The 15,992-nt window shown below is 45.1% G+C and overlaps 1 protein-coding gene across 1 annotated transcript; it reads left to right on the top strand.

Moving 5' to 3' along the window:
• The first annotated feature begins 103 nt into the window (after window positions 1–103).
• On the top strand, window positions 104–14,655 carry LOC117254621 (opsin-5-like). Its single transcript, XM_033622983.2, has 6 exons — window positions 104–3,406; window positions 3,491–3,696; window positions 5,795–5,894; window positions 7,318–7,422; window positions 7,506–7,729; window positions 10,947–14,655. Exons 1-6 carry the CDS (start codon window positions 3,202–3,204, stop codon window positions 11,400–11,402), a joined length of 1,296 nt encoding a protein of 431 aa, XP_033478874.2. The 5' UTR covers window positions 104–3,201; the 3' UTR covers window positions 11,403–14,655.
• The last annotated feature ends 1,337 nt before the right edge of the window (window positions 14,656–15,992 follow it).

Genomic DNA, 15,992 nt, shown 5'->3' with positions numbered 1-15,992 from the left:
TCATTTATCAGACTTACATTTCCTTAATGAAGATAAAGTGGTGGAATCTGACTGTGTATCAGGCTGTAGATACATTACATTATATTAATAATATACAATAATATATTTGTTCAGATTTAATCTGATGGGGAAAAACACAGGAGGCAGAAGATTTAAAACATATAGGCTAGGCTATAGATCAAAGACATAAAGACATGACTGTAAACTCACAGTCTGACCCAGTAATAATATGTTTGGTGATTTGCACTTGAAAAGACGTTGAGGTTAAAATACAGTAGATTTTAAAATGTTGCACATCTATTTGTATCTTGACTCAACAGCATTCAGTGACTTTATTTCAGCTACAAATGTAGTAAATGTAAAGACAGTGAAATGCTGCACCATTGCTCACTCAGAAATATGAACATATAATCCCCAATATTAGGCTATAGGAATTATGTTCCATCAGTGCGACCAATGACATCAGTGACAGAGATCATTAGTCATTGATACTACGTGTCTAAAGCTTCATACCCATTTTTAAAATGTAAATAATTAGACCTACACATTATGTGCAATAAACATTTGGGAGCTGCTCTGACAGACTGACAGTCTGATCCTTGTGCACAGTGTTATAAAAATAATAAATATAAAAAGGACAGAGGTTTGATTCTGAGCTGAGGGTGAATTCTCGCTGTGTGTTATTTGAATGTAAAGACAAAAACTGATGTCCAAAGAAATGACTGATGTGCATAAATTCAGTAACTTAAGACAGTCCTGAGTAACAAACTAATATCCAGCAGGATTTAGACTGTGACAGACGGTAAATCTCCGCTAATGAATGCGCTTCCATACAAGCTTTGACACGGACTGAATGAATGAGGAAATGAAACAGCGTGTAAGAGGGAGGAGACAGAGAAACACTCAGGGTTTATTGAAGGAAACCTGTCAGCGAGCAGGTTATGTTCACAGAGTCTGTTACCATGGTGACTGACTCAGAGTTTCCCTCATTTCAGGGTTAACACACTCAGAGTTTTCACTAAACCTGCTTTCTGGAACACCCCTCTGACTCTGTGGCTTCATCAGGAACACACACACACACACACACACACACACACACACACACAGTGAGAGAGAGAGCTCCATCACCAATGAAGCACACACTGCTTTACTTACATACATACCATAGTACAGTAGCAGAGGTCTTCAACAGGAAGTACTGCAGAGGGGTCGTGACATTTTTGGTTGATTAGACAATTTTTTTCAAATATTTTTTCCCCATTTTTTTTCCCACAAATTATAATGTCTTTAAATACACATTAACATGAATCCAACATGTTGTAGCAAATGGACAAATGGAGACAGAAGATGTTGTGTTTCAGTCAGAAATGCACACATCCAGCTACACACAGGAGCTCTCTCAAACTGGGCACCGCTTCACTCACGGCCCCTAACGCTGCTCTGCCAATCACACTGCCGCATGTTACATGCTGGCTCTGTCAGGTTCCCCGTGATTGGCCGAGAGCCTATTCAGTCCCCAGTCGTGTTGTCAAAAGACACTAGAGCTTGTATGGATGTAGATATCAACTTGCACGGGTATCGATACTGACAGTGCCATCCTTTGATCCAGCCGACTGTGACCGTATCACACAGGCACCGCTGCAGACAGGCAGGCACCGCTCACTTCACCGCAGCAGCCCCGACCTGGACGCACGCACACACACACACACACACACACACACACGACGTGAACATGGGAAGTACAAGCAGTAAAGCTCCCGTTTAAACATGTAAGGCCCGGGCAGGGGCCGGTACCGAGACCCGGTGTTAAACAGCCCGAGGCTAATTTAATCAAGACCGTCATACTAGTAAGGTCCGACGTTACCGGCTCTTATTGTTACTTTTTAAAGTTTGGGTTTCATGCATCAGCATTCTGCAGCCACACACACACACACACACACACACACACACACACACACACGACAGAGTGAAGTCAGACATCAGCAGAAAGGTGCAGATGAGTATAACTTACTCTTGTTGACAACAACTGTGCTTGTTACTGTGAGTCAGTGCAATAAAACCTCTGCCAATAAAAAGCCAATACTTTATCAATACATGTGATCAGCATGTAGAAAGCCATATTTTAATCCGCTCTGTCCGCAGTCTCTCATTCACCGCTGTTATGGTTTATGATCGCGCTTGGGGGCCAACAGCACACTGTGAAAAGACAAAGTATGAAAGATGCAGAGAGAGAGAGTGTGTGTGTGTGTGTGTGTGTGTGCGTGCGTGCGTGCGTGTGTGCGTGCGTGTGTGCGTGCGTGTGTGTGTGTGTGTTGATAGATGCTGTTAATGTCACTTGTTTATGTTGCTTCTGTGCACTGATTGCTCTTTTTATTGTTTCTGTGTTATTTTGAGGAGGGCCATGCATGAATATCTGTCTGTCTGTCTGTCTGTCTATATGCTAAAAAAAAAAAAGTGGACCTGTCGCTTGCTGCTCAGAATGTGGCCCATCGACATGATCTGGTTTTAAAATCCGTCCCAGCTGAAACAGTAATTGCAGAGCCCTGACCCAAAGACTGTGTTGTTGCTGTTATTTTTGTGATGTTCTGACTTTTATTTGTTCTCTCTTTCTTGAAAATAGTCTTGAGTACCATCCTTAGCATCGTGACAACACAAGCACTTAGAGGCCATCACTCACTTTTGTTTCCACATTTATGTTTAAAATAGAAACGTCAGTTTGAATAGCTTGATTATCATGCAGTTGACAGACAGCGTTGGTATCAGCTGACAAGATATGTTTATACATGGCAGTGGCAAGGCCCCCCACTCACTGTGCCTTGCACATGTTTAAAATAAAAACATGAATGTATGAACCTGTGTATTATTTGAATAGCTCAGTACTGAATGCATAATAACAAGGTACGTTTATACATGTTACCAGGCCCAGTTTAATATAAAACACAATTTAATATACAGTAGATATATGGTAGGGGGTCCCTGCTCCATCTCTCCATCAGTTTGGGGCTCCTTGGCCTGAAACACGTCCTCTGCATTATGGTATGAAGTACAGTAGAAGAAGAGAGGTTAACAGTCAGACAGTGTTTGTGACATCATCCATCAATCAGCCAATCAGACACCTGCTGTTTGCTGGTGTACTGCCAGCCCACCTGCTGCTGAGCTCAGAGCTGAACCAGGATCAGGTGTCTATATTTACCTGAGATTATGAGACAGACTTCCTGTCAGAGAGCTGCCAACCGTCAGAGCAGCAACATGTCCACATTGTCTTCATCATCTTCATCGTTCAGCAGCGGCTTTGCTGGGCCGCCCCCCCCCTGGAGGAACAACAGCCTGCTGCTGGGGGGGGGGCGGGACCCCCCTCTGTCTGACCAGGGAGAGACCATCATAGGAGTGTACCTGCTGCTGCTGGGTGGGTACACACACACACACACACACACACACACACACACACACACACACACACACACTGACAGTCTGTCTCTGGTGCTTTCAGGTTGGTTGTCCTGGTTTGGAAACAGCATCGTCCTCTTCGTCCTGTATAGACAGAGAGCCGTCCTGCAGCCCACTGACTACCTGACCTTTAACCTGGCCGTCTCCGATGCCAGCATCTCCGTGTTCGGATACTCCAGAGGCATCATTGAAATCTTCAATGTCTTCCAGGACACCGACTACCTCATCTCCTCCATCTGGACCTGCCAGGTACCAAACACGTTCACCTGTCTCCTGTCCTCACCTGTCACCACCTGTCCTCACCTGTCACCTGTCTCCTGTCCTCACCTGTCACCTGTCCTTACCTGTCACCTGTCCTCACCTGTCTCTTGTCCTCACCTGTCCTCACCTGTTCTCACCTGTCACCAGTCCTCACCTGTCACCTGTCCTCACCTGTCTCCTGTCCTCACATGTCAGCTATCCTCACATGTCACCTGTCCTCACCTGTCTCCTGTCCTCACCTGTCACCTGTCCTCACCTGTCCTCACCTGTCCTCACCTGTCACCTGTCCTCATCTGTCTCCTGTCCTCACCTGTCTCCTGTCCTTACCTGTCACCTGTCCTCTCCTGTCACCTGTCCTCACCTGTCACCTGTCCTCACCTGTCTCGTGTCCTCACCTGTCACCAGTCCTTACCTGTCACCTGTCCTCTCCTGTCTCCTGTCCTCACCTGTCACCTGTCCTCACCTGTCTCCTGTCCTCACCTGTCACCTGTCCTCGCCTGTCACCGGTCTTCACCTGTCTCCTGTCCTCACCTGTCCTCACATGTCACCTGTCCTCACATGTCACCTGTCCTCACCTGTCTCTTGTCCTCACCTGTCACCTTTCCTCACCTGTCTCCTGTCCTCACCTGTCTCCTGTCCTCACCTGTCACCTGTCACCTGTCCTCACCTGTCACCTGTCCTCACCTGTCACCTGTCCTTACCTGTCACCTGTCCTCACCTGTCTCCTGTCCTCACCTGTCTCCTGTCCTCACCTGTCCTCACCTGTCACCAGTCCTCACCTGTCTCCTGTCCTCACCCGTCACCTGTCCTCACCTGTCACCTGTCCTTACCTGTCACCTGTCCTCGCCTGTCTCTTGTCCTCACCTGTCCTCAACTGTCACCTGTTCTCACCTGTCACCAGTCCTCACCTGTCTCCTGTCCTCACATGTCACCTGTCCTCACATGTCTCCTGTCCTCACCTGTCACCTGTCCTCACCTGTCACCTGTCCTCACATGTCTCCTGTCCTCACATGTCACCTGTCCTCACATGTCTCCTGTCCTTACCTGTCTCCTGTCCTCACATGTCACCTGTCCTCACATGTCTCCTGTCCTTACCTGTCACCTGTCCTCATCTGTCTCCTGTCCTCACCTGTCACCTGTCCTCACCTGTCACCAGTCCTCACCTGTCTGCTGTCCTCACATGTCTCCTGTCCTCACCTGTCTCCTGTCCTCATCTGTCCTCACCTGTCACCTGTCCTCACCTGTCACCTGTCCTCACCTGTCTCCTATCCTCACCTGTCCTCACCTGTCACCTGTCCTCACCTGTCACCTGTCCTTACCTGTCACCTGTCCTCACCTGTCCTCACCTGTCACCCGTCCTCACCTGTCACCTGTCCTCACCTGTCCTCACCTGTCACCTGTCCTCATCTGTCTCCTGTCCTCATTTGTCTCCTGTCCTCACCTGTCACCTGTCCTCACCTGTCTCCTGTCCTCACATGTCACCTGTCCTCACCTGTCTCCTGTCCTCACATGTCGCCTGTCCTCACCTGTCTCCTGTCCTCACCTGTCACCTGTCCTTACCTGTCACCAGTCCTCACATGTCTCCTGTCCTCACCTGTCCTCACCTGTCTCCTGTCCTCACCTGTAACCTGTCCTCACCTGTCTCCTGTCCTCACCTGTCACCTGTCCTCACCTGTCCTCACCTGTCTCCTGTCCTCACCTGTCACCTGACATTCACCTGTCTTCTGTCCTCACCTGTCACCTGTCTGCTGTCCTCACCTGTCACCTGACATTCACCTATATCCTGTGCTCACCTGTCTCCTGTCCTCACCCGTCACCTGACATTCACCTGTCTCCTGTCCTCACCTGTCACCTGTCTGCTGTCCTCACCTGTCACCTGACATTCACCTATATCCTGTGCTCACCTGTCTCCTGTCCTCACCCGTCACCTGACATTCACCTGTCACCTGTCCTCACCCGTCACCTGACATTCACCTATATCCTGTCCTCACCCGTCACCTGACATTCACCTATATCCTGTCCTCACCTGTCACCTGACATTCACCTATATCCTGTGCTCACCTGACACCTGTCCTGTCTCCTCCAGGTGGACGGATTCTTCACGCTGGTGTTCGGTCTGAGCAGCATCAACACACTGACAGTGATCAGCATTACCCGCTACATCAAAGGCTGTCACCCGAGCAGAGGTCAGAGGTCACAGCGCCACCTGTAGGCTTCAGGCTCAGATGAGACCTGCAGATGAAATGTTTAAATGTTTGACCTTTAACCCTGCTCAGAGCTCGATGTTCACCTGTGGATAGTTTTCTATTTCACAATCCCCCATCAGGCTGGTTGGAAGGTGTGTGCGAGTGCTGCTCGAGTAATTCCACAACGATCAGCCAGACGGGGGCGCCACAATTAAAGCCCAAAAAATGTAATTTTGGAAAGGCCACGTCCCTCACACCATAACTAAGCTCTATAAAAACACCCAGTGCCACTAAGCTCCGCCCACTAGATTTTCAGCCATTTTGATTTAGACCATGAGTCCGATTTGTACCAAACTTCCAGTAGATCTTAGTCGGACCGACTTCATCAGACGTCATCAAAAACTTGTTGATATCCCATTTTGTTTTGATGATATTGACCAATGAACTTTAGAGGGGGCTTGGCTCAGCACATTAATAAATGTAACTCAATGACTGTCGAGCCAATCACCCCCTAAACTTATGTTTACATCAGTACCTCAAACACACCCTGAAAGTTCCAATCAAATCTAGTGGGCACTACAGATGCAAAAAAAATAGGTGTGGCATAAACACAAATCAACCGTCCAATCAAAACAAAACTTTCAGGATATCTGAAATTATAATGTAAATTATTTTGTAACTCATCAGTAGGGGGCGCCACCAGTTCAAAAAACTCACCAAACTCAGTGGATGTTTTTAACAAAGCCCTGAAAACATGTCCCCAAAATGTTTCTGCAACTGACCAATAGGAAGCCAGAGTGGAGACAAAGAGGGGTGTGGCCCAGGGCAGGTTTGGTGGTAAAGGAGTGAGTGTCTGTCGGATCATCATAAAACCTGAAGGTCACCGTCAGCCATCACAGAGCTGGATTCTCTGCAGACTGATGGTTCAATTCAATTTCAATTTTATTTATAAAGCCCAATATCACAAATCACAATTTGCCTCACAGGGCTTTACAGCATACGACATCCCTCTGTCCTTATGACCCTCACAGCAGATAAGGAAAACCTCCTGCTGGTTCAAACCCAAAGTCTCTGCTTGCAGTTATATTTTTTTCTACGTGTCATCTCATAATATTATGTCTAAATGTAACCCCCTAAATCCCTCTCTCACTTACTCACAACAAGTTAAAGAACGAAACACACTGTCTGTAGTTTATGACGACACTTGGCGCCTGATCAGTAGGATGACATCACCACAAATCACTGTGGTTAAAGTTTTTACTCATCTGTTGAGGTCTCAGTGTTTCCTCATGTGAGCACCAGAGGGCGCCGTCACTCAGCATTATCCCAGAGATGTTTCTGTTGGAGTCTGTGATGTCACCTGTCCTCACCTGTCACCACCAAGTCATGTGATGTATAAAGCAGCGTGTTTGTTATGTTTCAGCGCGTCACATCAGCAGGACCAGCGTCTCCGTCTGTCTGCTGCTCATCTGGATCACAGCTGGATTCTGGTCTGGAGCGCCGCTGCTCGGCTGGGGCAGCTACAAAGGCAGGAAACCGACCACATAAGATTCAGTTTGTAGCTCCGCCTCCACTGACCTCTAACCTTTGACCTCTGACCCCTCTGTGCAGACCGAGGCTACGGGACCTGCGAGATCGACTGGGTCAAAGCCAACTATTCCAGTGCCTACAGGTCCTACATCATCTGCATCTTCATCTTCTGCTTCTTCGTCCCGGTGCTCATCATGCTCTTCTGCTACGTCTCCATCATCAACACGGTGAAGAGAGGAAACGCTCTGTCGTCAGAGGGCGACCTGACCGACCGCCAGAGGAAGATGGAGAGGGACGTCACCATAGTGAGTGTTGGTCAGCTTCATCATCACACAGCTGATCTGACACGCGTCCAACAAGCTCTGCACAAGGCTACGCTAATGCTACAGCTAACAGGCCCGTGTGTGAAGCTGTCACATCAATACTGATCAGCTGATCAGCTGATTGGTGTTGATCAATAAATGCTGATCAGCTGATTGGTGTTGATCTGTCCGTCACATTTCTGACAGCTCAGAGAGCTTGTGAGTTAACTCAAGGTACGACAGTAAACATCACAGGCTAAGCTAGCAAAACGGCTACATGCTAACATCCATGAAAAGTAAACAGAAGGGTGGAGTCAAGTCTCGTGACTTGGACTCAAGTCAGACTCGAGTCACAAATTCATTGACTTTCAGCTCGACTTAACAAAATTAGAAAGGACTTGCATCTTGACTCGGACTGCATCACCAATGACTCAAGACTTCACTTGGAGTCGAGCCTCTCTTGTCATTCTTGACTCAGGACTTGACTTGGGACTTGTTAGTCTTGACTTGGGACTGATTGGCCTTGACTCAGGACTTGACTTGGGACTTGTTAGTCTTGACTTGGGACTGATCGGCCTTGACTCAGGACTTGTCAGTCTTGACTCGGGACTTCTTTCTTTCTTTCTTTATTTATTTGGATCCCCATTAGCTTCCACCTCAGCGGTTGCTAATCTTCTTGGGGTCCACAAAAAAATCAAATCATTACAAACACTAATATAAAAACATGTCAGTTATACAGACACTGACTGACACCTTGTCAGTCTAGACAAAGCTACAAATTAAAACAAACTAATCAAAGTGACATATAACTTAAAGGAGCAATAAGCGAAATTCATCATTTCTAGATTGAAGGAATTAAAAAATTGCTATGTGAAGAACTAGAGGTGTAATTTCATCTGGAGTATAGCATGACCTCACACACCCTCTCTCTGTGTTGATCTCCAGCCCCTTGTTTACAAGCCGGTCCGGCTGCGCGTTCATGTATGTTCATGTGAATCCCCCCCCCCCCCCCCCCCCCCCCCATAAAAGGCTACAGCCAGTGAGCAATGGCAGCGCGTATTTTGGAAGTGAAGTGGCAGAGAGCGGAACAAAACCGGGGCTAACCGGTGCTTCCTCCTCAGGCTCCACTTCACTCAGCTGCCCCACAGACCCGCTGCCTCTCCCACTTTAACCTGAATAACAATCCGGAGCTAGCTGGGAGCGGCTGGCGAGGCGTTAGCCGCAGCATGACCAGAGAGAAACACAGCCAGTTAGCCTCCGCTAGTCTCTGAGCTAGCCCCAGCTCTCCATTTGGATCTAACCGGAGCACCGAGCCCTGGTTTGTTATTCAGGTTAAACTGGGAAGAAGCAGCGGGTTTATCGGGCAGCTGAGTGAAGTGGAGCCTGCGGAGGAAACACCGGGATGGGTTAATGCCTGGAGCTTGAGTTATTAGCGGCTCGGTCCCAGCAATGGGTCAGGCGTTACGGTTGTGTTAAGTGAGTAAGTTAGCCCGGCAACCCAGCTAACATTTTCAGTTAGCATTGTAAAATGTAGCCTCCCCGTGAGGCTACATTTTTGTAATATATTTGCTGAGATGGAGGCGAGGCTCAGTGACTAGAAGAGCTGATAGAAGCGCTTCATAGCTGTTAAGTTACTCCAGTAACCGGTGGCAGCCGACTCGGCTAGTGCTAACACCGGGAGCTAACGCTAACATTCCTACTCTTCTCCGTGAGTAAGAGCGATGTTTTAGCCTAGCAGGCAGCCCGTGAGCCTGGCGGTGTTGGGGGTGGGGGGTGGAGAGCAGAGGTAGAGGGAGGTGTGGCTCATGACACACTTTGTTTTGGTCTACAGGCAGTGCACAACAGCAAACCTAGCAGTGAAACGATTTCGCTTATTGCTCCTTTAAACCTTACATATACAGAAGTTATCACACAATTCATGTACCAGGATTTAAACTGATTGTGGTTCTGGATTAAGAAACAGAAAACAAAAACAAAAACCATAACAGTTAGTATCTTTCCTCCTGTGTTGTCTCTTTCATTAACTTTTGTTTAATTGATTTCTTAAATAACTGTTTACTTTTGATTTGTTTGATGTGCATAGGTAACAAGTTCCATTGGGTACTGGCTCTATAGATGACTGTGTTTTTTTAATGAATTTGATTTCGGCTTTGGAAGTTCTAAATGACCCATACTAACCTGTCTAGTCTGATAGTTGTGTGTTGAACCTATCTTTACTAGCTGTTCTATAAAGAAATCTGGTTTCCCATCAACCATTGCATTTCGAGCAAGTGTTAGAAGACTAGATGCTGATCTCGCCTCAACAGTCAGCCATGACAGACTGTAATGCATCTTTGAAACATTGGTTTTCAAAGAGCGGTTCAGAACTAGCCTTGCGGCTCTGTTTTGTGCAAGCTGAAGTTTTTTGATATCTTTTTTTGCAGCACAAGTCGACGCATCGACTCAGTATCCTAAATGTGAAAGGACAAGAGCCTGTGTCACCTGATTCCTAATGGACGGCATGACATAATGAGAGCATTTCCTTAACACAGCAATACCATGCCCCATTTTTATTACAGTAGCATCAATGTGATCTGACCAGTTTAAGCGATCATTCATTGTGACACTGAGTAATTTCATCTTCTGAACTTGCTGTATTGGGGTCCCCCCTATGGATAAATCTTATTGGGAGTCTGTGGCCAACAATCTTCTAGTGCCAAAGACAATGCACTTTGTTTTGGTCACATTCAAAATTGCAAAACATGGTTGAGTCATCGGTGTACATTACAATTCTAGCCTGATCTGGGACATAAGGCAAATCATTGGTGAAGATTGAAAATAAGAGTGGGCCAAGGCAACTGCCTTGTGGGACACCACTTAAAACATCTTTGCTTTCTGAAAAACTGCCATTAAAATACACTTTCTGTTTTCTCCCAGATAGCTCTCCATCCAAGAGAGAGCAGTTGATGAGAAACCATAACCCCTTAGTTTTGTTATGAGAAGCTCATGATATCGATATCGAAAGCTGTACTGAAATCGAGCATCACAGATCCGACCATTTTTTTTATTGTCAAATTCTTTTAACCAACTGGGACTTGACTTGGGATTCGCCTGTCTTGACTCAAGACTTGGAGAACAGTGATTTGGTCCCACCTCAGGTGGTTAGGACAGACGAGGACTCGGAGTGAGTCCATGTCATTCAGTGATGACTCAGCTTTGTTATTATTTGTTGTTCCTCAAGGTTTCCATAGTGATCTGTACGGCCTTCATCCTGGCGTGGTCTCCGTACGCTGTCGTGTCGATGTGGTCTGCCTGCGGCTTCCACGTGCCCAACCTCACCAGCATCTTCACCCGCCTCTTTGCCAAGTCCGCCAGTTTCTACAACCCCCTCATCTACTTCGGACTCAGCTCCAAGTTCCGCAAAGACGTGGCTGTCCTGCTGCCATGCACGCGTGATGCCAAGGACACTGTCAAGCTGAAGCGCTTCAAGCCGAAGGCTGACGCCAGATTCAAAGCTCCTCTGAACCGCACCGAGAAAAAGTACTCACCTGGGAACCAGCCTTACCCCGCCCCCAGCCCAGACTCTGGGATGGGAAGCCCGTGCTGCACGCCGCCACCCACTAACAAGGAAGTGTTCTACATCGACACGCCCTGCCCCTCTGAGACTGGCCCTGAGTTTGAATGTGACAGACTCTGATGATGTCACTGAATACAGGAAGTGGGACGGACTGACCTCTAATCAGGTCAGACAGACTTCAGCAGAGGGCGATGATGTCACAGGGCCATGGCGCCAAAACATAGAGAAGAAGGAGAAGAAGAAGAAGAAGAAGAAGAAGAAGAAGAAGTCATCACTTAGTCTGCATCTAACATTTAGAACCGTTCCCACTGATCAGTGTTTGTTTTATTGATCACAGGTACATGTGATCACTTCCTGCAGGTCTCACTGACGCTTCAAACATTTTAATAATTAAAAAAAAAAAAAAAACATTTTAAGGACTTTTAAAAAAAAACATTTAATGTCCTTTAAATGTTTATCGTTGTGACGTCTCATATTTTTTTTTATTTATTTATTTTTTGATGCTGAGTTTCTCATTTATACCAGAAACTGAAACCTCAACATTTGAAACATGTTTAAAGATGTATCCACCTTATTCCTGAGGACACGACTGTAGAAATGATTCTGGGCGCAACTTCCTGTGAGATAGAGGAAGTAGCATTAAGCTAGTTAGTCCCATAGACTGTCTGTGGTTAGTCCTGGTGGCTACTCTTGGTGGCTAACCGCCAATGCTGGTTCTTTTCCAAAGTAATTTTTCTTCAGTTTATATTTAACAAATATTTAACTAATGTTAACTCAGCATCTACTAAAATGTCTCTGTGGAGCTCTGGTACCTGTCGCACTGTCCGTGTCTGTGATGACCAACAACCAGTCTGAGCTACATTTGTGTCTTCAGCACTTGTGTGTTGAACATGTGACCAGGACAAACAGGGATTGTTCCTGTTTCCATGGTTACTGTTGACATGAGAAATAGAACCACAAGAGTTTAAATCAGAGTTATTAGTAGAGAATGACACATAGACTGACAGGTGCGTCACTCAGCGTCAGTACATGATATCCCTGTCTTTTCCCGTCTGACTTCAGTCTCAACCTACATTAGAAAATAAACTGTGAAATATGTATTTAATCATCAGGGCTGAGAATGTGTTACTGATTTAATGTACTGCCTTTATATCATATAAACACATGAAGTTATTTAAATCACTGTGACTGAAGTCTGCTGCTGAATTCAGCTTCATGTTTCACGCAGAACAGTTTTTAATAAATCAGAGGTTAACAAAACATGTAAACTGCGTGGTTAACACAGACAAGGGGAGGATTAGCTGGAAACATCACATTTATTCACTTTACATGGAGCTACAGTTAATACCGAATTATGTGTTAGTGTCTCATAATAAGCCATCAGAAATCATAAACCATCTTTAGAAGGAGCAGATGTTACCTTAAGCTGCTTGGGACATGTTAAAGTTAACAATGTTCTAATGGAGCTAACTGTTAGCACGCTAACAGTTAGCACGCTCGGTTGCTTTGAGATGGCAGAAGTATGATCACATGATCCTGTTTGAGTGATAACAGGTGATGTGTTCCACCTTTTATTTCCCTCTTGGAAAGAAGAATAGTGTACTGTAAACAAACTGTAAACAAACTGTAAACAAGCTGTAGACAAACTGTAAACAAGCTGTAAATAAGCTGTAAACAAACTGTAAACAAGCTGTAAACAAACTGTAAACAAACTGTAAACAAGCTGTAAACAAACTGTAAACAAACTAAACAGGCTGTAAACAAGCTTTAAACAAACTGTAAACAAACTGTAAACAAGCTTTAAATAAACTGTTACCATTGGAAATCGCTGGTTTCAGTGCAGAGACAGAAGTTGCACCCATAAGTCATGCAAGGTGTCATGGGTAACATTTTAAATATTAATAAACATTAACAAACATTGATAAATAAACATGAATAAGTGTGAAGAATTTAAATCAGTGTAAACATTCTGAATCATCGTTTTTATTTGATCTTTTATTTCCTTTAATTTGAGGTTTTTATCATGAAGGTCAGATCTGGATTATTGATTGAGCTGCTGATCTGATCAGTGTATTGATTATTGATGGAGCTGCTGATCAGAGGTCTGAACTGTGAAACCAGTTCATCTTCCCCAGGATATCTTGGTTATCTGTCTGATGAACCCGTCACATGGTCACATCGTCCGTCAATAACAGGTCTGTCATGTTATTGTGAAGAATCACAGGTGTGTCATGTTATTGTGATGAATCACAGGTCTGTCAGGTTATTGTGAAGGATCACAGGTGTGTCATGTTATTGTGAAGAATCACAGGTGTGTCATGTTATTGTGATGAATCACAGGTGTGTCATGTTATTGTGAAGAATCACAGGTGTGTCATGTTATTGTGATGAATCACAGGTGTGTCAGGTTATTGTGAAGGATCACAGGTGTGTCATGTTATTGTGAAGAATCACAGCTTTGTCAGGTTATTCTGATGAATCATGTGTGTCATGTTATTGTGAAGAATCACAGGTGTGTCAGGTTATTCTGATGAATCACATGTGTGTCATGTTATTGTGAAGAATCACAGGTGTGTCATGTTATTGTGAAGAATCACATGTGTGCCGTTATTGTTATGAATCACAGGTGTATCAGGTTATTGTGAATAATCACAGGTGTGTCATGTTATTGTGATGAATCACAGGTGTGTCATGTTATTGTGATGAATTACAGGTGTGTCATGTTATTCTGATGAATCACAGGTGTGTCATGTTATTCTGATGAATTACAGGTGTGTCATGTTATTCTGATGAATTACAGGTGTGTCATGTTATTGTGGAGAATCACAGGTGTGTCACTTTATTGTGAAGAATCACGTGTGTCATGTTATTGTGATGAATCACAGGTGTATCAGGTTATTGTGAAGAATCACAGGTGTGTCATGTTATTCTGATGAATCACAGGTGTATCAGGTTATTGTGAAGAATCACAGGTGTGTCATGTTATTGCGAAGAATCACAGGTGTGTCATGTTATTGTGAAGAATCACAGGTGTATCAGGTTATTGTGATGAATCACAGGTGTGTCATGTTATTCTGATGAATCACAGGTGTGTCATGTTATTGTGGAGAATCACAGGTGTGTCATGTTATTGTGAAAAATCACAGGTGTGTCATGTTATTGTGAAGAATCACAGGTGTGTCATGTTATTCTGATGAATCACAGGTGTATCAGGTTATTGTGAAGAATCACAGGTGTGTCATGTTATTGTGAAGAATCACAGGTGTGTCATGTTATTCTGATGAATCACAGGTGTGTCATGTTATTCTGATGAATTACAGGTGTCAAATTTCAACACTGTCACTGAAATAAACTTTATATCAGTTAAATCATCCGTTCAGTGTTTGAATGATCTCTTTGGAAATACTGAACTGATTCTAACTGACCGGTAACAGGTTCCTGTCTGTCACCTGAGACTCTGGACATGTGTCCATTGATACTTTTGTCTTCAGTGATCTGATTGGTCAGAGGTCGGACTGCTGACAGGATGTTATCAGGGCCCTATTTCAGAAAGCAGGCTCAGCAAACTCTGATCCTGATCTCTGAGCTGACTGAGCCTGAGTTGAGAAACAGAGCAGCTGATCAGAATCAGTTCAGTGAGTTCTGAGTCTGTTCAGCCTGAGGGAAGCTGGTTCACAGTGAGCACCAACAGACATCATCAGTAGAGTGCAGATAACGTGATTCTCAGAGGCAGGAAGTGGAGTTAAAAGCAGATCCACTGATTTCATCCAAAACTGAATTAGAGATTTGAAGACATGAAAAATCAACGTGCTCCATCAGCTGAACAGAGAGAGGTGTGATGGGAACAGCCTGCAGAGCGTGTTCATATGTGAAGTGATGTCATGTCATGTGATGAGGTCATGTGTCTAACATACAGAAACATGTATGTTGCGTTTAATGTCAGGACAGCATAACGGTATGGGCAGAGAGGGAACAACATGTAGCACAGGACAGCAGGCTGGGTTTGAACCACTGAGCCACCGATGCTCCGTGGTAATTACAGTACTTTAATAATGGATTGTGATTTATGTCCAGGGAAAACCACAACAAGGGTCCAAAGTCTTTTCAGAGCCAGAGACACTTTTCTTACGGGCCGACAAACCGCTGTCTCTCTGATGTGTTCAGTGTCTCTGATGTTATAAAGAAAAGAATCAAAGGACAATGCATAAAATGTGCTGTGATGATAATCACAGGATGTGTAATATGTGATATATGTGGGTGGAACAGATTGTTAGATAAATGATAGTGTGAGGTCAAACAGTATCTTTCATATAGACACTCCTCCAGGGAGACATCCAAACAGGCTCTAATCACCTTCTCCTTACACAACAGCCTCTGAATACACTGGGCCTCAACCTCCACCACTTCATTCACTAAAGGACACGCCATGTTTCTACTTCCTGCTACACGCTCAGCCTCAGGCTGACATGAAGCAAACCTGTGACTCAGCAGGTTAGCTTCACAGAGTATGTTACCATAGTAACTGACTCAGGGTTACACTGAGCTGGCTTTGTGAAACGGAAAACTCAGAGTTTCATCTCAGGCTGAACAAACTCAGAGTTTCATTGATCCTGCTCTCTGAAATAGGGCCCAGGTCAGCTGTTCAGCATCAGTTACCATGGTAATTTATCCTGATAAAAAGAGAACCGGCTTCATAGTACTGAGACCCTC

The sequence above is a fragment of the Epinephelus lanceolatus genome, chromosome 3, assembly GCF_041903045.1.
Source record: "Epinephelus lanceolatus isolate andai-2023 chromosome 3, ASM4190304v1, whole genome shotgun sequence".
Taxonomy (NCBI): Eukaryota; Metazoa; Chordata; class Actinopteri; order Perciformes; family Serranidae; genus Epinephelus; species Epinephelus lanceolatus.
This window is presented reverse-complemented; position numbering and strand designations above follow the sequence as displayed.